The 25,453-nt window shown below is 42.5% G+C and overlaps 1 protein-coding gene across 2 annotated transcripts in view; it reads right to left on the reverse strand.

Moving 5' to 3' along the window:
* gtf2ird1 (GTF2I repeat domain containing 1) overlaps positions 1 to 21,378 on the reverse strand; it is a 29,174-nt gene extending 7,796 nt beyond the window's left edge. Inside the window, exons 1-14 of one of the 2 annotated variants that reach the window (XM_068579695.1) lie at positions 21,026 to 21,378; positions 15,100 to 15,232; positions 14,198 to 14,339; positions 13,514 to 13,690; positions 12,813 to 12,996; positions 9,687 to 10,012; positions 8,571 to 8,666; positions 7,454 to 7,537; positions 6,585 to 6,768; positions 3,399 to 3,424; positions 2,490 to 2,616; positions 1,610 to 1,653; positions 1,291 to 1,371; positions 20 to 169 (exon numbers count right to left, since the gene is read on the reverse strand). In XM_068579695.1, the coding sequence (XP_068435796.1) occupies positions 20 to 169; positions 1,291 to 1,371; positions 1,610 to 1,653; positions 2,490 to 2,616; positions 3,399 to 3,424; positions 6,585 to 6,768; positions 7,454 to 7,537; positions 8,571 to 8,666; positions 9,687 to 10,012; positions 12,813 to 12,996; positions 13,514 to 13,690; positions 14,198 to 14,339; positions 15,100 to 15,228 (1,750 nt within the window). In that variant the 5' untranslated portion in view covers positions 15,229 to 15,232; positions 21,026 to 21,378. Of the gene's footprint in view, positions 1 to 19; positions 170 to 1,290; positions 1,372 to 1,609; positions 1,654 to 2,489; positions 2,617 to 3,398; positions 3,425 to 6,584; positions 6,769 to 7,453; positions 7,538 to 8,570; positions 8,667 to 9,686; positions 10,013 to 12,812; positions 12,997 to 13,513; positions 13,691 to 14,197; positions 14,340 to 15,099; positions 15,236 to 21,025 lie in introns of both variants that reach the window. The other variant, XM_068579694.1, reaches the window with a different exon arrangement.
* Between the last annotated feature and the right edge of the window lie 4,075 nt (positions 21,379 to 25,453).

Genomic DNA, 25,453 nt, shown 5'->3' on the forward strand with positions numbered 1-25,453 from the left:
GGTGGAGAGGTGAGCTCACCTGTGTGGTTTTCCATCTGGTGCTGGGCAGCAGTGGGAGCACTGGGAGCAGTGGGAGCAGTGGGAGCGGCGGGCGAGGCCGGACACGCTGCGGCGGCGGCGAGCGGCTCGGCCGCCGGCTCGCTGGGCTCCTCCCCTCCGGCTCCAGCCTCTGAAGAAACAAACCTCACTGGTTTTACACTGTAAAACTTTTCCTGTTGCATCTGGATGTTTCAGGGTTCATACACATTGTTGACCAACGGGTTTCTATGACTTTTTCATGACATTTAACCAAATGTCATGACTTTTAACCACATTTCATAACTTTTAACCAAATTTCCATGATTTTTTTTAAACCAAATTTACCAAAAAATAATTTTAATCAAATTTCCATGATTTTTCACAAAATTTCCAAAATGTTATCTAAATTTCCAGATTTTTTTTTTTTTTACCAAATTTCCCTAATTTTCACCAAATATCCATAACTTCGTTTTTCCAAATTTCCATGACTTTTTTTTTATTTTTACAAAATTTCAGAATTTTTTTCCAAATTTCCATGACTTTTTTTTTTGTTGTAAAATTTCCATAAGTTTAACCAAATTTCCATAACTTCGTTTTTCCAAATTTCCATGACTTTTTTTTTATTTTTACAAAATTTCAGAATTTTTTTCCAAATTTCCATGACTTTTTTTTTTTTTTTTACCAAATTTCCATGACTTTTTTTTTTGTTGTAAAATTTCCATAAGTTTAACCAAATTTCCATAACTTCGTTTTTCCAAATTTCCCTCACTTTTTTTTTTCTCCAAATTTCCAAAATTTTAACCAAATTTCCATAACTTCTTTTTTTCCGAATTTCCCTGACTTTTTTTTTTTTTTTTTTTTACAAAATTTCCATAATTTTAACCAAATTTCCATAACTTCGTTTTTGCACATTTCCATGACTTATTTTTATTTTTTGGCAAAATTTCAGAAATTTTGACCAAATTTCTATAACTTATTTTTTTTTTCCAAATTTCCATGACTTTTTTTATTTTTTACAAAATTTCAGAAATTTTGACCAAATTTCCATAATTTCTTTTTTTCCAAATTTTCATGACTTTTTACCAAATTTCAATAATTTTAACCAAATTTCCATCACTTATATTTTTCCAAATTTCCATGACTTTTCAAAGCAGATGAATTATTTAAAACTCAGCGTAAATGAACATCATACCTATTTTAAAACTCCATGACTTTTCCAGGTTCTCAACAACGACCCGGAGCCTGAACCAAAAGGACCTGGTGCACACTCACCTGGCACGGTGACCTGAATGATGTCGCCATCCGGAGGCTCCGTTTTAATCCTTTTCAAAGGAATGCAATCTCCTGAGGGACCTGAGGGATGGAACGCTCCGGATGAGAGTTTGATGTTAAACAGACTCAGACGTGAAAGCAGGTGACAGAGTGAGTTTGAACTGCAGAAGCATGACGGCACATTGTCTCCAGAGACCACGAGCATTGCTTCAAACCTTGAACGTGACACTTCGGGGCTTGAATCTTTTGATGCATCAAATGAAAATGAATATGAACAAAAAGGTTTTTATGATGCAGAACTGCTTTTATTTGCACATACCTGCTTCACAGTCAGCGAAGGGACTCACGCATGCACTCGCTGATCTGTGAGATTAAACAAGAACACTCAGGAGAACTGGTTCATGAAACATACACAAAGCAACACTTCACCCCTAAAATGACCATTTACACATTCAGCCTGTTACCGCGAGCTCTTAAAGAAGACTCCTCTGGTTGTATAGAAGTCTATGCTTCATGTGTTAAAGCTGCATTCTCTCTCCTGACCACCAGGGGGTGACTCCTCTGGTTGTATAGAAGTCTATGCTTCATGTGTTAAAGCTGCATTCTCTCTCCTGACCACCAGGGGGTGACTCCTCTGGTTGTATAGAAGTCTATGCTTCATGTGTTAAAGCTGCATTCTCTCTCCTGACCACCAGGGGGCGACTCCTCTGGTTGTATAGAAGTTTATGCTTCATGTGTTAAAGCTGCATTCTCTCTCCTGACCACCAGGGGGAGACTCCTCTGGTTGTATAGAAGTCAATGTTTCATATGTTAAAGCTGCATTCTCTCTCCTGACCACCAGGGGGCGACTCCTCTGGTTGTATCGAAGTCTATGCTTCATGTGTTAAAGCTGCATTCTCTCTCCTGACCACCAGGTGGCGACTCCTCTCTCTCTCTCTCTCTCTCTCTCTCTCTCTCTCTCTCTCTCTCTCTCTCTCTCTCTCTCTCTCTCTCTCTCTCTCTCTCTCTCTCTCTCTCTCTCTCTCTCTCTCTCTCTCTCTTTCTCTCTCTCTCTCTCTCTCTCTCTCTGTATATATATATATAAACAGCTTCATTCAGCCCCACACTAGGAGTAAAGCCATTTCTGAGTGTGATACAGTTTGTGCGTCTCACATCTCGCAGCTCGACAACCCGAGCGTGTGCGCGGGCGGCGCTCTGACCTGCTGCTGTGAGGATTGCTGACCGGCTCGGCCGCCGTGGGCGGGATGCTCAAATTGTCCAGGAAGCCGTCGTCGGGCGTGGAGCCTGGGTCCTGCTTGCCCTCCTCCCTCGCGATCTTGCCGGCGGCTTCGCACAACGGGAAACAAGACAACAGGGAGGTGAACAAAACGCTGAGTAACATCTGCAGGCTGGTAAATATGTGAATTTACACTCGACAGGAGAGATTCTGTAAATAAATACTCAAGAACGCCGCTTTAATTGTATTTTCATAATGTGTTTGAATGTAAAAGAAAACAACATAATAACATACTATAGAAATATTTATATTATATTTAAAAAATCCAAAAATAGAAAGTTGATTAAAAAAAACATATTTTAAAATATATAAATTATAAAACATATAAAACATTAAATAATTCATTATTAACATAAATAAAATAAAAAAGTTAAACATTAAAAAAATATAAATACAATATTTAAAAAAAATATTATAAAAGCATAATATATATATATATATTAAAATTATATATATTATTAAAATGAAATAATAAAAACATTTCAGCTAGACGTTTGAATAAATCATGTTTCTCGACTGAGATGTTTTTACAGCAATACAAAAATATTAAAGATGGAATTAACTATTTTAGTTCACTGGTATCGGTATTCTGGATCTGCATATTCAGGGATGGTAATCAATATCAGGAGATCAGAACATCGCTCGTGGAGATACAACGACGTGACATTAAGCCTAGAAAAGAGTTACAAACTATCATAAACTATATAACTAATTAAAATCTCTCCTCCCTGTGTTTTCTAATGAGAGGAAGTGGCGTGAGAAGCGTTTCATTAATAAACTCAAAATCACAGCTCATAAGCGTGAGAAGAGGAAGAAAAGAAAGTAATCTTACCAGTGAAAATCCTTTCATCAAACATTCTGCAACATAAAAAAGGAGAAGGAGGAAAAAAGGCCGTTAGTCAGCGAGTTCAAAGAGAGGCTCGGCTCTCGGGGGCAAAACCTCATGATGCAAATCACCGCGCATGTGGAGGAAGACGTCATTAACGGCTCCTACTGCTCTTTAAACAACCAGCGCCAGGCAAACAAAAGTAACCGAGTGGCTTCCCCCGCTGGCTCACAATCACCGTCCCTCTGCCTTCCTGCTGGGATGCTAATGAAGCTTCAGGCGCTCCTTCAACTCACGTTTACATTCAGCAGATGAAACCGTTTGAGATTAAAGATCCGACCTCTGAACCGTCTGAAGGAGATCAGACGTCTGAGTGTTTGTAGGCCGCAAGAGGATGAAGAGACGTGAAGACAACGAGTTACCAACTCAGAATTATGAGTTATCTCACAATCATGACTTTGTATCTCACAATAATGACTTTGTATCTCATAATTGTGATTTTTTAATCTCTAATTATGACTTTATTATCTCATAATAATGACTTTGTATCTCATAATAATTACTTTTTATTTAATAATAATGACTTTTCATCTCATAATAATGACTTTTTATTCCATAATTATGACTTCATCTCATAATTATATATTTTTTATCTCATAATAATGACTTTTTATCTCAAAATTATGACTTTTTATCTCATAATCATTACTTTTTCTTTTTTTGGGCGGAAATGGGCTTCCATACTTTCCTCTCTATATATTATTAACTAAATGTCCTGATTGCGTATCGGGGTCAAGACTCGCTGGTGTGCAGAACAAAGCTCATAAACCACGTTGAGGAACTAGTGGGTGAAGCGTTTGGTCTGAAGGTGGCGCTACAGAAAAGGCCTCGTTGTGTCTGTACACTGTTCCTGTTGTCACCATGAAAGGAGCCTCAGTCGGTCCGTCTCCTCCTTCTGGGCCTCAGGAGTTTCTTTCGTTACGATAAACACGAAGGCGCTGTGGTTTAATCCAGCGTACGCCGCCCGCCTGCTGCGAGGGACCGCCACAGCACCCGATGTGGATTAATGCGCCGCTGAAAATAGTCCCACGAGAATCCACTGTTTACTCTCTTCTGAGTGTCTTCTGCCAAGAAAACTATCAATGACGAGACATTTTGGGGGAATTAATGAGCCGTTTATTCGTGAGGCTGCTTGAGTATCAAATAAATAAATAAATAAAAAGGTCAATATGATGTCACGACTTTGTAAACATGCATTAAGAAGAAGAAGAAGAAAAAAGAAGTACATTTTCAAGTTAAATTATCAGCCTGAGAGCAATATTGAGGATATAATTGAATTATTAACACATGGTTGTAAAGATATGAATGGCGATGACGCGGCACACACACACACACACACACAGTGTGGTAAAGAACTGTGTGTGTCGAGAGCGGGTCAAGTGAGTTGCTGACATGTCAGAGCATGAAACGACCCCTCAGACCGCTTCGCCAAGATCATAAATCCCACTGATCTTCTCGGGGAGGCTGGCTGGCTTTTTTCCAAGACGTCTGAATTAATATTTTTTTCAAGCCAATAGAAAACATATTTTCTGTGCGTTCAACATAGCAGAAGACTTGTTTAGCCTGCAACACGATCTGCAAGCTTCATCTGCCGAGCTGATTAGAAAGGTGCTCGTTCAGATCACGTCGGGGTCACCGATGTAAGAACATTGGTGACCCCGACGTGATCCGAACACGTGGAGACAAACGCAGAGGCGAGTATTCCCTCTGGCCGCAGTCTGTGTTTCCTCTTCTGTTAATTGACCTTTTTGCTCATTTGCTCTCTGCAAACTGAAATGAAACGTGTTCCTTGGTGGGTTTCTTTATGGGATTTGTTGACAATAAGAAACAGCGTCACCCCCGCATGCCTTGACGGCACGTTGGAGCTTTCATTTCACTCTAAACTGAGGATGATGTCACTTCATCAAAAGCCATGAAACGACCAAAATCATGCCGGTTCGTTGGTTTGTGGTCATGAGTATCTGTCCCACATTAGCCGTCAAGATAACTCACTTCGGACCAAACAAAACGCCCCAGTGAGCGTCGCTCTGTCATTTTGAAACTGAACTGCTCATAACATGAATTTAAAATGCGGTGGTTATTACCAGTGATATCATCTGTGCATAATTACCAGCGAGGCGGCGGTGGCGGCTTCAAATGAGGTTCCGGTGGAAGCCGCCAACCGTTATAATTAACTATCAGTTTGGTTATAATTGAACAAAAGTCTGTCAACAAAGAACGTGCGCCCAAAAAACAGAACATGGGGAACCTGCATGTGGGAATATCTCTCGATGACAATGGGAATAGGGGATGCAACTCCGAAAATCGAAATCACATTTTCAATCTTTCCCTAATTCTATTACCGCTAATGAGCCGCCTGCAGGATCGGGAAAAGAAGATGCGTTATCTACGACGGAGGCTCATTTAAAGTCAGCTCAAGCAAACGGATGGAAGAGCGCCGCAATATGCTGGAGAGGAGAGGTGGCGGGGAGGTGGGGGAAACATTTGGGACATGAATGGAAACGTTTCCCAGTCAGCGGGACGCAGCGTGCAGATGGTATACGCTGGCTCGCCTCGCGGCTGCTTATGAACAATCTCTATAAATAAAAGTCTCAGAGGCGATTCCAGACCGTTTGTGGCCGACGATCCTTTGATTCAATCCCAAAAAAAGTGCATCACGCTGACTAAAAATAGCCTTCTTGTGTTCCAATATGTTAAGTTGTCGCCACCATCGAAGGCCAATCAGCGGAGTGGCGGCCATTTTAAAAAGAAGGACGCCAGAAGAGTTCGGGGGCGGTCTTTCTTTCATACCATGCACAGGTAACCTGTACATTTGTGTCCAGAACATGAGGTCATGGGTCGGCGCTCCCTCTGTAGTTTTGGTCGATCATTTTTAGAGAAGCTTAAGAAGCCATTTTGTTTGTTTTCCTTTGTTTTCCTAGTGAGTCAGGAAGAGTTTTGTTTTCCTGGTTTCTATTTGTTTGGCTCGACCACAACTGTCCTAACCTCCGCTACTTCATAGAGAACCTTTTTCACGTCTAGTTTGAATAAACATTGCTTTGGACTTTCGTTCACTCATCCTTTTGCCGTCGCTCGTTCGTCCCCTGGATGGAAAAAAGGGGACGCAACAGATATTAAAAAGCTTCGGTTTACCGTTTGACGATGAAGCGGATCCCGTGGCGCTCGTCCAGGATGCGCTTAAGCTTGGGAACGCCGTAGGTGCAGGGTCTCTTGAAGGGGATCTGGTCCGGGATGCCGATGATCTCCACGGCCCCGGGGTCGCAGGCGATTTTCCGGTAGGGGACGGGCACCATGTGATCGAGACCTAGGGCCTCGGCTGCAGGCGGGACAACAACAAGCAACGAGGGTTTGTTTCTCTTTTTTACTGAAAGAATATCACTTAGATATTCAATTAAATTCCAAGTTATAGTTGGGTTTTTCCTCTTTTAAACATTTGTAGCTCAGCAAACGTTAAATTTGCATGAGGAGAAGCAGCCTCCAGTGGGACGCACACACACACACTCATGTAAAGGTTTACAGAAGTGAAGATAATTCCGGCTAAATGAGGAATTAAAACTTTAAGGGAATGATAATCGGTGCCGCGGGCTCGGATAAAGAAAATCTGGAAAGCGGAATCCCACGAGCCTGAAACGTTGGGCTTGAATTCGCAGCGACAAGAACACGACTTCTTTTTTAAAAACAATTTCAAAACAAGCGGCGAAAAAAAAAGGATGCAAATATTTCGGGGAACTTGTAATCTCTCGTCGAGCTCGTTTTCTTTTTTCGGCGGGAATTAACGGCGTGCACAAAAACACCCGTCCTGTGAATCACCGAGGAGGAGATGATCAAACCAAAGCACTGACCCCAATCCATCAACACCCAGAGATACGCACGCCATCATCGCCGAGCGTGAACGTTTAGCTGGAGGAGGCAGGGATACCTTCAGAGGAACACGCAGCCCGACTGCGATATCGAGGCGCCCCCTCCCAAATAAAATAAGAAATGCAAGGGGAGACGCTCACCGTATCTGCTGTTGAACAAGATCTGAACGCATTCCCTCAACGTGTTGATGTCCTCAGTTTCCCGAATGAAAGAGTCCCATTTTTCTGCAAAGAAAAAATGCTTTTAAAAACACAAGGAAACGGAAAATAAGCTGCTTCTTTTGTTCAAGTTTAAGGGCTTTTCGCATTCAAATGAGATTTCACTGCCAGCTGAAATTAATCTTTCGCCATCTACTCAATGTCAACTTGGGAAATAAGTGCAATCTTCTTAACGGGATTACTCTTGACATGGAAGTAGCTGAGCCCTTAATGGTCGAGGTTTAGTGTAGTTTAGCCTTTGTTCAGTAAACAATGCTTGGCTTTCAGCATGAGCCTGCTGATCCGAAGGAGAACACAGGGAACGACAACATGCACAAAAACCCTCCTCTGGGACGGCAGATTTGAACCTCTGTCGTCATTTAGAATATTAATTTGTGACCAGGTATTATATATTGTGGAGGCTGATCCCGTTGTTGATATTTGAGAGCAAAAAAGTGAAGAACTGTGATCAAGACTTTGCAAATCTTTGAGCTAAATCTCTCAATTCTCCATGTTGGCGTCACAGCTTATTAACTACCGTGAACATCTTACTAACAGTTGCATGAGGTAATAAATAGGTACAATTTGTGATTCATAATACACCGATGATAGAGAAGAATCTCATTAAAACGGGTTTAAAAAACATACTTTCTAAAAAGGAATAATTCCACATTTTGCAAACCATTTATTGGCTTTCTCACGGAGAGATCGATCAGAAGATTGATACCCGTCTACGTCTGTAAATATAAAGTTCCTGAATAACCGTCCAAAATAAAAATAACGAGAAGAACTGACATTTAACTTGAAAGCTAATTAAGAGTAAAATGTGATGGAGATATTGAGCACGTTGAGGTTTGTGCAGTTCAAATCGTTTCCACGCTGCTCATTAGAGACGACGTCCAAAGCAAGTCAATACTTCTGACTTAGTTAATAATACAAAAACACAACTGCTGGCTGAAACCAAAGACGTGAACTTGCTCTAAAGATGTCCCAACTGACCAATAAACCTGCGTCCTGCACTTTAAAATAGCGACGGTCCATCTTCTGGGTTCACTCTTACCTGATTTTTCATGCACTATGGAGAAGAGCAGCCTCTTGGAGATGTGGATGCCAGGAGGGCTCTGACCCGGCTCACCAGGTAGTCGCGTTGTCTCATCTGAAAATACAAAAAGACGCTCGGTCCAGGTCACTTTACTTCAGCCAGAGAGGTTCCCTCAGCATCCAGACGCACATGATGAAATGATCAAGTTAACTGTGTTGATTGTGTTGGTTTTGTTTGCAGTGTTTTTTCTACATTTTAGAGCTGTGACTTCGACTCTTTGCAGACGATGTGGTTCTGTGCGTGACCTTCAGACACTCGGCGGCTCGGATGAGAGTCAACACCTCCGAGTGGGAGGCCTTGGTTCTCTGCTGGAGGATGAAGGGGATTGCACCCTGCCAGGTTGTAAACGAGTCACTTCCCAACCTGGAAGGGTCTTGATCATGAGTGAGGGCAAAGTGGGAGCATCGTTCTGACCCCAAACCACTGAAGCTTCCTTCATAGGTTGACGGGGGCTGAGCCTCGGGAGGAGGAGCTTAAGGGAAAAAGACGAGCTGATGTGGATCCACACACAAGATGCCTCCTCGAACATGTGCACAACAAGGAAATGTGCTACAAAAGCAAAGTGCTGCTTTGGGTAAAATGATAATTCGTATAATATACAGACTTCAAAGGACGCTGCAAACCACTTTTCTAGGGCACACCGGAGGCGCAGGACGAAGCACTTAGTCTGAACTACATTTTGGTCGTGTATCTCATTTACATTTCATTATCATTACGCTCGTGGTTGTGAATGTTGTGTCAATCTTGAATTTCTACATCCTCACAGAAGGAATCTTTTCAAAAGCATCCTGTAAGGGGACAAAAAGGACCGAATTCACCACGAAGGGAATGTGTGTTATGTGTTTGTGGATGGAAATAAATGGGAACACCTGCATCTTTGTTTGTTTCCGCGCTCGTACATTGGCGACCCCGACGTGATCTTCTGATCAGCTCGGCAGATGAAGCTTGCAGATCAGCATGTTGGGGCGAAAGATCTGCAGGCTTCATCTGCCGAGCTGGTTTACGGATAACCGACGATCAACTGTTAATGCCGTGATTGTGGGAAATAAAACCCTCATGCATCACACATCCTACCGTTGCTCTGACAGTCCTTGACGGACGAGCTCATCTTGTCGATGCCCGCCGTCCAGTTGGCCAGTCGGTCCTTGCCCAGGTTGAGGAGGGACATGGGCTTGAAGTCCAGCTTGCAGTCCGGGTGGGGTTTGGAGGACATGGGCATGCCGTACAGGAAGTTGGACAGGACCGAGTTGCTGGAAGCGGCGGGACTCGACGACGTGACCGCCTGGGCGCCGCCGCTCTTCCCCGCGCCGCCGTGGCTGCCGGGCGTCATGGCGCCGGTGGAAGAGTTGTGATTGACATCGGTGCTGGGCTTGGCTTCTCGAGGGGAATCTTCTGCTGGCCTGAAAACGCAGAGAACAAAACCGAGAGGGGAAGTCATTCGGAGGGGTCGCACGGTCACGGCTTGACGTCGAGCTTCTTGTTTGTGAACTTGCCAAGTGCCTCTCGGCTTATTTACTGCAGCAACGGCGCCTTTTTACTTCCTTTTTTTGAAGTCCAGAACTACGAGACTGACAAAGTCTCTACCCGCAGGCCATCGGGCTGGTGAACAGCTCACACACACACACACACACACACACACACACACACACACACACACACACACACACACACACACACACACACACACACACACACACACACACACACACACACACACACACACCATATTGCACTTCATTCAGTGTTTATGCAATACTGTCATCACATTCTTGTGCCACCTCTACTATATCTTGTACCTTATTTTCATTCATTATTTTTTACCTTTTATTGTAATTTGGTTTGTAGAAGGACAACAAAACAAGCTTCTCATTGTACAAGTAACTTTGTTATATGTGCACATGACATTTAAAAATATCTTAACTCTTTAAAAAAGGACCTTTTGAACTTTATTCCCTTGATAACTTTGAGAATAAGCGTCAAGACAATACGGTGGAACGCTCCAATTTTGCTGTTTCTAGTGAATTTCAGTTCCTCATCAGATGAGCTCGCTTGACTTTGCCTTAAAAAAAACTACACGTCCCATAATGCACCACTGCAAGGCTGCTTATTACTTTTAAGTAATTAAGTTGGAACACCTGCAAACATTTCAGCCCAAAGACCAAAGAAGCCACCGGTACTGTGACAATTCATCTGTTTGAAGTTTATTTTAATTTCTTGTATAACTTTTGCTTTTTTAAAGGTTTTTAACCTGATGGACCAACGAGTCACGCACTAACAAATAAGGAAAACATTAATATTGAGCTGCGTTGGAAAGGGTTGTCCTCTGGGGTTCATGTCCCAGGACATTTCAAGAACAGCTAGGAACTTGTCAATAAGTTATGAAAAGCTAAATTAAATCTGATGATGTGTGTAGTTGGCGTTTCAACTCTTCACCTTTCTCTTCATTCACTTTGTTTCTCTCCACCTCTAGTTTTGTCCTTCCAGCGTCCAACAGACGTTTGAGTCTCTCTGCATTTTCAAACAGTTTATAAAACTTTCTTTCTCAAACAACCGTGAAGCTCAAAAAGAGAGAAGTCAACAAAAAGACTTGGAAAAAGTAGAATGTTTGAAGGAAGCCAATAAAGCTGCTTTTCCACCAAGAGGTTCCTGATCATTTCAGTCCTGGGGCTACTTTCATGGACCTAAAGGTTCCTTCAGCTCTGTGTTTCCCTGGCGGTGCCGGTGGCTTCAAGGGAAACACTTGCTCTGCGGTTCAGTGCGTCCGCCCGTTTCATCTAAAAACAACACGTTGGGAAAAAATAAACCTCGGTGTTGTCTCGCTGCGACGACGTTTACGGCCGCGCAGTATTTAGCGATGTGCATAGTAATGCATGAAGTGGAGCGGCAGAGCGCCCAGCTCCACGCTCTGTTGGAGGGTTTCATGGTTATTTATTTGTGCTTTCACAACGAAACGGCCGAAAAACATTCAGAAAAATAGCTAAGAAGTCACGACGTATCCGCCGGGAATCAATCAGGAGACTTTCTCCGTCTCTTGCAAGATCTTTCTCTTTATGTTCAGTCTTTTTATTGATTCTGGAAGATGACCCAAAAGCCTAACTTTACTTTTATCAGACCAAGAGAAATGCTCTCCCCTCGTTCCTAAAATGGTTCCTAAATCAATATCAGAGCGCCTCCTTCTTTTATCAAAGAGTTTACCAGAGTTCACACACATTCTGACCAGTGGAGTGCCATGACTTAACCAGATTTACATGACTTAACCAGATTTACATGACTTAAACAGATTTACATGACTTTTAACTAGATTTCCATGACTTTAAATCAAATGTTCATGATCAAACATTGTGTGAAATGTGTGTGTGAACAGTAAAAAGTGATAAAATGTAGTATTTAAACTAACAATGAGGATTCAAAGCATACAGTAAACCTTAAATGACTCAAATGAATGAGAGACAATAGTTTGATTAAAAGAATAAACATTTATATAGATGCCTGTATGTATGCTGCTGATATTTTGAGCCTCTTTCTTTTAAAAGCAGATTCATTATTTATAACTAAATGACCATATGAACTCTGTTTATACACGAGCACTTTGTAAACTCTGTTCTTATATAAACACATTTATTATTATACTTTCAGGAAGGACAACCAGACTCTTGTCCTTTGTGGTTAAATTGGTTTCTTGAGGGAAAGTTCCTTCTGTCAAAAAGAGGCTCAGCTGCTCAAATTAAGCTCCAATGAAGTGTTCAAGTTGGATCGGTTGAACGTACTGTGCTCTGTCTTGTGGCTAAACGACTCAAAAGTACATTTCCATCCCACCAACACGACGTAAACTACACATGATCAGACTTCTGTCTCAGCCGGCTCGGCCCCCGCATGACATTCCAGCTCCTGTCGCTCCGGTCTGTTTATTATTAGTTAATTAGTTAGTTATTATGTAAGCTGAGGGGTGAGCTGACCTCCAGAACAAACAAGTCCCACTAGTTCAGCTTCATCGACGTGAGTCTCTGAGCAGAGTCTCAGGAGACTCTGATTGAACCTTTTTTAGAGTGTTTTTCCACAGCTTGAATTAAATCCCGGTTCTGTCCCTCACTAACGCACTGCAGCCCTGCTGCTACCAATAACTCATGAGGATCCATCTCTGCAGAGCATGAGGGGCGACGCTGAGATGCCTCTAACCACGTCTTCCCCCTCCAGACTCACCTCTTCAGGGTGAACTGGATGCGGTGGCTCTGCTCCAGGATCTTCATCAGCGTCTTGGTGTCGTACTCGGAGGGCTTCTTCAGGGCGACGCCCTCGGGCAAGCCGTGGGCCGCCACGCAGCCGGGGTCCTTCTGGATCCGCTCATAAGGCACGGGCACCAGGCTGCTCTTTCCCACGGCCTCACCTGCGAGTGTGCACAAGAAGAGCACCGTGAGGACTTTGAAGGGTTTGCAACGCTGTTCTGAAAAGGACGTTAAGTTGTTTTTGCACAATTCACTTCAACCTCTTCGGGGGGTAAAAACAATAAAATACAAATGGAAGTCAATAGCAGGTCCAAAAGTCCTTGTCACTGAAACGTCACCGTGCATTCAGCAGCTCTCTTCATCACATGTGCAGATCATTTTCCAGCATCCCATTAAAAAGGAATTCAGTTAAAATGACAACCCTGTGCATGCACAGCGCACGCCCTCATCACATGTGCAGCCGCAACACAACTCAGCCAAGGAACTGCACGACACCAAGTACGATTTAATGACTGGAGAGAACATATTTATATTTCTTACATGAGGTTAAACAGTAAGGAAGACGTCAAGACTGTAACCTCTTCACAAAGATCTAACAATCTGGCCGCGTCTTACACATTGCACCTTGATTTGTAAATAATATTTAGGTTCATGGCATGGTAATGACTGAGTCCTTACTGTAGAGCACAGTGAAGACTTCCTCCACCATCTTCCTCAGAACAAAGATGTTGGACTGAGCGTCCGACGGCGCTCTTGATTTGGCGAGCTCGCCGTCCTGACTCAGTTTGCTGACCTCGCCGTCCTGGTCTTTGGTTTGGGCGTTCGCTGATGGAGGGTTCTGCAGACACGCCCCCCCTGAAGAGACGAAGCCACAAACACAATCAACATTAGGAACAAATAAGGACATTCTCAGATGCAATATGATTTTTACATTTAGCTTCCCGCACTACTTTTTGTCCGAACAAAGTCAAAGCCAGGACGGACCGAGACTCTGTGACCCCAAATGTAATGAACGTTGACGTTTGTGTTTCCTGTCTGACTTACAAGCAGCAACGCTGCTCGGTTGATGGACGCCTGGTTTTCAAATCTTTGTTTTTGACCACAAGTCTTTCAGTCTTTATAAATCACAGAAAGTGTGCAGATTAGTAAAGCGGAGCCTTTTCAGTGAACTGACACGTGGCGTCCCACAGGGTTCAATCCTGGGTCCCTGCTTTTTTTTTAAGCACTCTGATTTTAACCCCTACATCTGGCAATTTTAAATTAAGCCTCTGACAAGGTCAACGCTTCGAAAAACAGCGTAACACAGCAAAATGTTGTCGCGGCATGAGATGACTGATGAATCGCTGGCAGAGCGGGACTCACGGCAAAACTTGTAGAAGTCTGTTTGGATTTCCCTCCTGGAGTTGAGGAACACTCGGCCCTTTTCCGTGCCGACGGCGATCACGCTGTCCTCGTGCACGGTGACGCACGCCACCTCGGCGTTGAGCTTGGACATGGCCATGCACTGCAAGACAAAGGAGGAGCGCCGTTTACTCGCCGGTCATTCCCGTGAACGCTGAGGAAGATGCAGGGAGCTTCATGAAGAAAACTGAGTTACTGTCTTATTCTCTCGGGTAAAGTTGAAAAAACGATTACTACGATAAGAGTTAACAACAAAGTGTGTCATTGATTAGTTGGTGCTATGTTTTCATCGCAGACTGCATATAAGAAGCGGACGCAGTCGTTGTGACGTCTTTTGGTTTGTGGACGTTTTTGAAGACTCAAGTTTGAGGGTTTTTTTGTCGCCATCTTGGTTTTTTGGCAAACTGAACGGAAGTGACGACGTCAGCTGACAGGAAGTAAACATTATGGAGTCAGTGGAATATTTCTGAAGTGAAATATCTTCATAATAAACTTACTTTCATTCAAGTGATGCAGCTAAAATTAAAGTTTTTTTCATCCGACAATCTACAGATTCATTAATAATCAAAATAGAGGAGAAAACTTATATTAATCCCCAGCGGGGAAACTCATTTGTCAAGTCAGACACCAATAATAATAAATAATCATGAGCTGCAGCACCAGAAGGAACAAGATACTCTCACACTCGTATCATCTATTTAAAATGCATCATCACATTAACATTAATAAGAAACGCAGCTGTTTATTAGCACGTTTCCGGATGGATTTCCACTTATAGCGAGTCGATAATCTTGATGATCTTGACACGACAGAACGAGACCTCCGTGAAGAGCAGAGGCCGGGTCCGGGACACTCATACGTACCACCGAGTCGAGGGCCGACACCAGGCTGGTGAGGATCTCCTGCCGGGCCGACACCAGCGGGGCCGGCGGGTCGACCCGGGAGTTCGTCCGGACGCCGTCGCCGCATGCCAGCTTCCTCATCTGAGCCATGCCTCTGCTGGGAGGACCAGAGGAACACGGTTATTAGGCAGGAGGGAGAGAGAGGCGACAGGCGGACACGGCACAACACCTGTACGTACGTGCGCATGCATCCGAGTTCACGTGCAGCAGCGACCTGCATTCAAAGCGCTTTCTGCTGACATCATTCGGTTTGACTTTAAGCAAATGCAAGCGAGCATCGATCTGATACCGGAGACCCGGAGGGAAGATTGGAGGTAAGAAAAGGGTGAAGGTTTTTTTTCTTCTTCTTTGTTCTTATCTTCGGGACGCATTTTCCATTCAGGGACAGATTGCACGGAAGAGCTAACGCGGCCGAGCGTCACGCGCATCGCAGCGGCGACGTGGCAATCCAGCTGCCGTGACATTTCCACCGGAAAAACCACAAATGTCAAACTCGTGGTGGAAGAAGAAGAAGAAGAAGAAGAAGAAGAAGAAGAAGAAGAAGAAGAAGAAGAAGAAGAACACGGTCAGGGGGGATCATGAAGACTTTTAGGATTCATCATCCGTAAACCTTAAATGTCTGCGCAAAAAACTTTGCAAGTTGAGATCTTTGAGCTGCTACTTGGAGACATTCGAAGTCGCCGAGCGACCGACGTCCCAGGAGCCTCGGCGCGAGCGTGGCTGAACCGCCAATCCGTCTGAATTCGGCAAATTGTGTTTTTGTTTTTTTATTTTTTTTAAACGGCCTTATGTTTTTCATTTGGGGGCTAATTAGAGCGCTCACATGATGTCACATGAGCCTCTTTAGACGCCCTACCCTCAGACAGATGGCTCAGGAAAGAGAGACTCCAGATGACCGAGATAAGTTTCTTTCGACCGCCGCCGAAAAACAGAAACTTGCACACGCACAAAAAACAACTTCCAGATAACGCAACAGAGGCGATGTAAATGTGAGTACGGGTGGAAACAGATAGGGACTGTTGAGGGAAAGAACTGCTCGGCTAAAAAAAATAAAAAAAACCCAGGCAGGCACCATGTTCTCATGGCAACTGAGGCCCGTCTCCTTGGAAACTAATCTCGGGGCATTTGAACAATGTGGCTCTGGCCTTTAATCTCTCCAGACACTGGGAACCATTATGCTAGCCTCTGGCAAGCCCGGACCACTGACTCAATGGAGAGAGATGGAGAGATAGAGGGCGGGTGTGACGGGGTTCAGCTGCACCGGTCTCAACACGCAGAGTCCATTGGACGTCTAAAATCTGCCCCCCCCCCCCCCCCCCCCCCCACCAGACCACAGCAAACATTAGCCCCCCTCCTAAATTATTGCGGCCTCAAAATAGATGGCCTATTTCCCTCCACATCTTTAAAAAAAAAGGCAAAATGGGAAGCAGCGAGGAGGAGGAGGAGGAAGAGAAGGAGGTGGGGATAAAGAGCAGGATCAGGAGGAGTAACGCCGTGTCAAGAGAGGAAGAACAAGCGAATATGTGAATATCTAACAGTTCGGTGCGGATTGGAGCGACGTTTAGAAGTGAAAGCGACAGGTTTTGTACCCTGGAAACTTGAAGCAAGAAAAAAAAGGGAAAGGAATCAAAGTTTTGACAAAAGCTCGCTCATTCAGAGCAAGTTTTTGTTTGTCGGAGCGACGGGTTTTTGTTGTTATTCTTTCAGAAAATGTAGAGAAGAATACAAAAGACACAATCTGGTTATTAATGAATAAATAAAGTCTTTATTTGTAGCTGATCTATTGGATTCAACTGGAGGGATTCAGGATGCTTTATGTTTGACTCTAAATGACCATAAAGTACTAAATGAACACCATGCTGTATTGAAGATGACTTGAAACCAGAGATGTAGACATGAACTCACGTTTACAATGTTTACTGACTTTAGTTTCTCCTCTTGTGCACGATTTATTATTATAATAAGGATTCAGTTCATGTAGATTAACGTATTTATTTATATTTTGTTGAGCGATGCTAAAGTCAGGCCCGATGTCGTCTTTAACATAAAATAATGATCCCAGCTTCTGCACAGTGAGACATAAAGCGTATTATTAATGAAACGCCTGCATGAGGTCGATAACAAAGTCCAGATATCGGTATCAAAAGTGAAAAAGTGGCATGGGTTCATCTCTAAAACGATGAATGTCTAATGGACTGCAGGAGTGCGTAAAATGTGGGCAGGACTCTTTTAGAAATTGTTTGCTAAAAAGATGACAAAGAAACCGCTTTGGCCTCTTTTTTTCTTGTTCACATTTCCATTGATGTCTTATTGGATGGATGCTGCAGGGTTTCGCCTGCATCTCAACATCCTGGGCAAACCGCCAAAGAGCCATTTGGAGCCAACCTCTAAGTGAATTTGCTCAGAAACTGCATAAAACCTGTTTAAGAGGGGACCCAAAGAGGGCTGTAATGGGATGGAGCTGTTTACTGACAGAGGGGGTACTGTGGCTACAAATCCAAATGTTGTCAAAATATACACGAGTCCGTGAAGGTGACTGGTGAGTTATGGTCCCGCTGAACAGGAAGCTATCATCGCTCTCTGCCAGATTGCTTTAAAACAACAAAAACAGAGCGTCTTTGGGGGATCTGAACCGAGGCAACAACACGACCGCAAGGTGTCAAAGAGGACATATTTACACCAGCGGGGTTTCTACTTCGATGAAATGTGCTGGCACCTGTCACTCTTAATGCTGTGCTTCTGGATGGACAGACATGTCTGCCTCGCTTCATCTGCAGACAACATGTGCTGCTAATATACATATATGTATGTAGCTGGATATCCTTTATCAAAGCATGATAATGTGGTTACAGCCAGCAGCAACGTCCTCCTGACAATGCAGAAGAGTTTTAAACTTGCATTCCTTCAACTCGCCAGCCTCCGGTTGCAAAAATAAGTACAGATTGTATCGACGTCTATGATTTGAGTTCATTGATTATTTTATGTTAAAGACGACATCGGGCCTGACTTTAGCATCGCTCAACAAAATATAAATACGGCAATCTACATGAACTGAATCCTTATTATAATAATAAATTGTGCACCAGAGGAGAAACTAAAGTCAGTAAACATTGTAAACGTGAGTTCATGTCTACATCTCTGGTTTCAAGTCATCTTCAATGCAGCATGGTGTTCATTTAGTACTTTATGGTCATTTAGAGTCAAACAGACCATAAAGCAGGGGACGCTTCAGGGGCGGGGCTACGAGGTGATTGACAGGTCGCTAGTTGCCGTATACTTCACCGCGGTCCAAATATGTTCACTTCCGTTCACTGTGGTTGCAAAAATCCAAGATGGCGACGGCCCAATCGCCAAAGTTGATGCTTCAAAACGGGGGACGTCACAACTACTTTAACTTCTTGCTTTCATTCTGTTGGGTGGCACACAGGGTCACCATCGCCGAAACACAGTTTCACTGCATGTCAAAGTATTTAGAAATGGTGTTTTTTTAAGAGCAGATCCCTGTTATTGGTGCCTTTTTGCATGTGGACGTCGACACACATGAGCGTGCAGGTGACGCAACGCACATTCCCGCCAATGGCTTCACACGATTCCTGATCTACAGGAGGCAATTCTTCACGAGGAAGGACGTCTTTTTGTCACCTATTGCGAAGCCAACAAGGACACACACACACACACACAAACGGAATGTAAACACAACCTCGTTAGATGAGAAGACAACCCCACACCCTTCATTTAATCTCTTTGGTAAGTGTCGGCAGAGGCCGTGTAGTACGTTCCTCGTGTGGATTAAACAAACAAAAAGTGAAGCACGTGTTTAATCGCGGCGTGTTTGTTTACCGCGCCGTGTCATTCCGCGCCACAGAGTCCGGTCAGCGTGCCCTTTTGCGCCCGAGAGGAAACATACGTGCTAATGGACTCGACTGGCTTCAAACTGGCCCCGCGCCGGTGGAACCAACAGGTGCGCAGAGATGTCAGTCAAGTGTAGTGTTTGCGTGCCTGCGCGGTCCACACAGGAGGTGTAACGAGGTGGGATTATGTGTGGGAATTCCACGAGTATCAAAGGACAGCAGTTACTTTCTTTACGGGACAAAAAGTGCAACTTCCAGTCGGTCAGGGTGTGGTTTGACAGCTACTTATTAACAGCAAACAGCATCATAACCCCTTTGTTTGCACACTATGCTCCAGGCCGTGGCTTTTGGGAATGTCATCCCTGATTTATTTTAATTTTATTTTAACTGATGCGACGCCAGGAAGGAGTCAATGATTCAATAGCCCACCAATCCTCCACTCTGGCTGACATTTGACCAAATTACAACATATTGGTTGAAAGCATTGTACGCTACTTTTGCAGCTAATGCAAAAAACACGAGTTATCCTTTACTAATTTTCATAAAACTGAAAATAGCCATGCATTAACATATGACATGAGGATAGGCCTTATTTTCCTCCTGACAATACTGTGTGTACACGAGTATTTGTGTTATAGCATAGTAGTATTTGTGCTATAGCATAGTAGTATTTGTGCTATAGCAGAGTAGTATTTGTGTTGTATTTGTGGTATAGCAGAGTAGTAGTTGTGCTCTAGAAAAGTAGTATGTGTTCTAATATAGTAGCATTTGTGTACACAATTCAGTGAGTTAATTACAAGTTAATAAAGCCATAATGATTGCTCGTGTGCTCATGTTGATTAATTTCCATGACATGAGCCTGTCAAAGGGCATAATGTAAGGTAGTATGTGTGTATGTTTAACTTCATACTGCCATGTTTGTGATGGCTGACTGTGTGAAAGGTGTTTTAGGGCACAGAGAGTTGTGGTGAGTTCTTCTTGCAGCAGGAAAACCACCATCAAAGTTCACATCCCATGAGAGAAAAGAACGAGAGAGGAGGGGGGGTTACTTTGAAAAGATGGACCCAAGAGACAAGAAAAAAGAAGCTTGAAACTACAGGATATGAGACTTGGGGTGCAATAAAATAAAGTCCAGGTCTGTCCTCACAAAAGGAAATGAGCCTGTGTACACATCTCCTCGACAGACAGCTCGCAGCTGACAAAGTTTTATCCCACTTTGTTTTTATACTTTAACGCGACAACCAAGCAGCTGAGGCACAGACAGAGAAAGTAAATAAGAAAACAACATTTCGAAAAACACACTGACACACACACACTGACACACACACACACACACACACACACACTGAACAGTTTAAGTCTGCTTCACAGGAAATGCCTGGTGTCCCGAGGGGTGTAAATGACCGACAAAGCAGCTAGCAGCCCGTCGTTTACTGCAGTTTAACAAGGCTGGGACTGGGTTAGCTTAACTGTTAGCCACATCGTTATAACGCTGAAGTTAAACAACTGTCTAGCGGCGTTAGCTAGCTAGCTGGCTTTGTTGTTCGGAGGTGTGTGTGTGTGTGTGTGTGTGTGTGTGTGTGTGTGTGTGTGTGTGAGGGGGGGGGGGGGATCATAAATATAGGCTCTCACAAGGTTACACGACGTCTCCTCTAAACGGACCCGGCTAACGGTCACCTTCTCCCCGCTACTCACCGCGGCGTTATGCGCCCCCCAAAACTATAACGGTTAGCTTAACGGTTCACGTAAGAAACCGCTAGGCTAACTAGCTTAACTAGCTAGCTTTTAGCATTCGCTATCTCCCAGCTAGCTTTAGCACTTTTCCTTTCATGTCCTCTCAAACACCCCCCTCCTCCTCCTCCTCCTCCTCCCTCACCCACCCGTTCCAGGTCCATAAATTACGGTTATAATCTGTAATATTTCTACACGTACGAGTCACACAACACAACAACAAAAAGCAACTATCTCCGCGAGGGCAAAACCACGTTGGTCGCTCGCGTGTATTTAAAAAAAAATGTCCCGGCGAAATCTCTCACCTTAATTAGCGATTAAAGAGCCTTGTTGCTGCTGTCAATCCCGGAATAGGTTTATTCCCCCCCGTTGTAATCCATCGAGAAAACGCTCGCAATTCCCATCCACAAACGTAGCTTGAGCCCGTCTTGCTAAAACATCGTAATCCGGATCATCACTTCTGTTGACTTCGATCGCACGTCTATAATTTGTGTATTTATTCTTAGTTTATTTCGCTTTTTTTTTTTTTTTTTCCACCCCTTCAACAGAGCAGGGTGTCCCTTTCCCCTTTCTTTGTTCTGTAATCCAGTAAAATTGAAACTCATTCGCCTCCTGCTAATCCCAGCCCAACTCAACAACAGCATCTATTGGCTGCGATTTACATACAGGATTAACGGAGGAAACCTCTGGAAAATACCCCTCAGGGACTACAGCGCGCACGGGGACGAGATATCATGTTATTGTGCTTTATTAGGACTTAATTCACTGTTTCTGCCACTGGGCTGCAGCTCAGCTGCTTTAGAAATACATAACTGTAATAATCTGAATAGTTTATTCATCAGAATCACTGAGTTCTCATATAGAAGGACTGTGTATAACATTAACATTTAACATTTAACGATAAACAAAGTGCAATAATAGGATAAATATTTACAATTACATCTACTATTCTACAGTTAACTTTGGTGCAATATATAATATGTGAAGTACTTTTATACACATTTTATTTAATATTCTTCCTGTTTTATTTTATTTATTATTATTTTTTGTTTATTACTGTTTACCTTTATTACTTGACATTTTATTTACTTGTGAGCAAAGCTACCGTAATCCTGTAATTTCTCTACTGAGGGACTAATAAAGAATTATTTTATTTTAAATTAAAATAAAGTGCAATAATAAGAGAAATATTTTACAATGAAATCTACTATTCTGCAGTTAACTGTAATTCATTCACCTTGTGCAATTTATATTACGTTTAAGTACTTTTATGCACATTCTATTTTTATTCCGTTTGTATATGTAATATTCTTCTTTCTGTTTTATTATCATTTTGTTTTGGTGTATTACTTTATTACAGAATTGTATTTGTTATTTACTTTACTGTAATCCTGTTAATTAAATCAAACTAAAGTGCACAGACAACAGATGAAATGTAAGCGTAGTGAAGGTGACCAGTGAAAAGTAAAGTGTATTTAAATAAGAGGGATGTGCAGGGGAGAGACCTGTAGATTATTTAATCTCAAAAGTTTATCTACTGAGTACGTTGCACATGCAAGGAATTTAACAACAATACACAGAGAAAAAAACAATAAAAAATGTCAAAAGAAGAAATAAAGTGCAGTACTAATTATGCTGAACAAGGTAACAGTACCTTAAAACAAGTATATGTTATAAAAAGTGTATTTTAATGTGAAAATAAAAGATGTAGGGATGCGTGGGATGCACATTTCTGCACGAAGCTGGCTTCATGGGATGTTTACGACCTAAAATATTAAATTAATTAATTCCTGAATTCATATCTAATATCCAACACGACTTTCAGGATCTGTCCGTAGCGTTCGAGAGGATCTCTACAACTTTTGCATTTATTTACTCTAAAAAAAAGGAATTGTAAAAAAAGTGATTTGTGGTTTACTTTCACTCTATTTGCTTGCTTCTGTAAATAATAATCACTTATTTATTCAAATGTCAGCATGACTAATCTGCCCTCCAGCAGAAAGATGAATAAATAAATACAAAACTGGGATGTGTGGATAAGAGCTGACATTTATCGATTCCAACGACTAAAAACTCAAAGTGATATGTGTGAGGTGAGAAATCCAGAGATTGTAAATAAACATGCAGACAAAATGAAGATTTATCGCTTCTCTCTTCTCACGGAGTCACTTTAAGACCAAATATTTACCTAAATTGAAAGATTTACAGCCGGACGTGTTAGTTTTCTCTGGCTGCTCGTTGGATAAAAGGTTCTGGTTGCTGGCAGACAAAACCAGCGACGTCTCAGTGGCGTGAGCTCTGCAGACGCACACACCTCCTGTGCCCTACACACAAAACAACAACAACACTCCAGAAGTCAGTGTGAAAGTGTGAAAGAAAACACCAGCAGTCCTTTTCCCCACATTGTTAATATTTAATGACTCAATCTCCAAAACCATGGCGGTAATTACCCCGAGGCTGCGAACCCTTCCAGCCCCCAAAAAAGGCTCATGTACAAAATCCAAGAGAATAATTTAGTTTGTATCTGAGCTGCATGTCCAGGAGACAGAAGATGGCCTCTGAGCCTCCTGTGCAGTAAAATACAGGATCTCCTGTTAGCTGAGGATAAAAAAACTATATTTAGACGACTTCTTTTTGCTTTTTGGGGGTTTTTGGCTCCTGTGACGGCTCCTCAGCCGCTCGAACAAAAGGTCAATAAAGCAACCCGGCTATTTATACACAGCATCAAAAATGGCCGCTTTGTTGCAGCACTAATTAACGCCAGTGTCCGGACGAAGCCTGCTGATACGAAGCCTTAAGGTAAATAAAATAGTGGATGGATACTGATAAGAGGTGTAATGGTACAAACATGTGTAATAATCCACTATAATCATTCTGTAAACAGAGAATAACAGAACTCAAGAGCTGGCTTTTTTTCTTTAGGAAGATTGGTCCGATAGCAGCCGTGCCGGATACCCGAAGAGAGGATTTGTGGCTGAACATCTAGAGGATTTAAAATACATTATAATGAGCAAGTTTTTGGTGACGCACAAAGAAGTCGTGGCCTCGTTTAACCGTTAAAAACTGTGGAATCAATGTTGGCTCCACACCTCTTTTCTCTGTGTTTGAGTCGTCGTAAGAACCCCAAATTAATTACAATACTTGTGTTTATTGTATGTATTTGTTCAGCAAAGTCTTGGGGAAAAAAATGTATATCTGCAAAAAAAACAATATTTTGATCGTAACTATGAACATCCAGCTTGATATGAGCCAGAGTCCTTAAAAAAGCCTCCTGGAGCGTCAATAAGACACCTTTTCGGAAAGATTAGGACCTAAAGAATCTAAATCTGCACCAAAACTCACAATAAAACAAAGTCTTGTCCTGTTAGGAAGGAGTTTCAGTCAAAAAACTGTGTCGTTTGGTTCAAAAATGGAAAAAAATACGTATTTTATGCCAAAAGATTGTCTGAAAGGGGCATGCTGGGACTTAAAATGGCTGCGGGAGGCGTGAACAATTCGGCGCCATCTGGTGGCGAGGTAACCGACCCAAACCTCCCCCGTGTGCCCAAACTGTTTGAAGTTATAAACTGCTTTTTCTAAAAAACAAAATGTTAACAATACACTTCTGCCGATAGACGTGACACACTGTCCCTTTAAGAAAAGTTTGGGCCGGTCCTGTTGGCGTTGGCACAGAAATAATTGGGAAACGTAGTTCAAGTCAACAGTTTAACCGCCGCTTCTAAATTGGGTCCCGAGATAGTTCAGCCCATAATACACCGCAGATAACCATAGCAACAGTACCGACGCTGTATGTCATAATTAAGTGCACCGAGGGTTAAAGCAATTAACTGAGCTGAAAAGTAACCAGATAAGATTTTCCCCTGTAATGTTTGCTTTGACTCATATCAGCATTAATGCACTCGGCGGGCGCCACAGGAAATAAAACCCGGCTTTGCTTCTCCATCTTGTTGCAGGTTTTCTGGAGACGAGGTGTGTTGTTGCACCTGTGTAACGCAAAAATCAAGTCTGCTCCACTGTATTCATCCTTAAAAAGCAGTATTTTATAGTTTACATCTCTGGTTTAGGTGCATACGGTGACTAAGATAGCACAAAAAGTAGTGCTATGATGTCGGACACTACACAGACTCTGATAAATACAGATGCATGTGATGTGTTCTTCATACCACTGATGGTTTTTCTAAAATTAGTGGTACATTCTTTTGAATTTATGATAATATATTCAATCATAACCTCTGTGTTAGTATGGTGTCGCTGTGTTGTGTTTAATTGTTGACTTAAAAAGGTCGTGTGTGGGTTTTAGTGCCATCTAGAGGTGAGGTTTCAGATGGCAACCAACTGAAACTTCTCTTCCTCGTATCGTCATAAGCTAACAAAAAAATAGTCATATTTTCAGGCGATTGTACATTAAAAAAAATATAACAATTATATTTCCTTTCTGTCTAAATGTGACACACTGAATCTTTAAAAAAAAACAAATCTTAACCTGGAACGATATTTCAGGGAGTAAAAAACATACTTTCAGAAAATGGTGAGTAGTAATAAAAGGTATTTTTCTGTATAATAGTTAAAAAGTAAATGAATAAAGTGTTTTGAACAGCCTCACATGGATAGAGACAGGAGAAGTGGATAATGTTGACGTTAGAAAGTTGGAATCCATTATTGCACCAATTAATTATTGTATTTTTACAGATACTTTGCGAGGCGTCTGTGTATGTGTTTTATGACGAAAAGAC

Source organism: Clinocottus analis, unplaced genomic scaffold (genome assembly GCF_023055335.1).
Source record: "Clinocottus analis isolate CAN_PGR_092001 unplaced genomic scaffold, fCliAna1.0.p SCAF_17, whole genome shotgun sequence".
NCBI lineage: Eukaryota > Metazoa > Chordata > Actinopteri > Perciformes > Cottidae > Clinocottus > Clinocottus analis.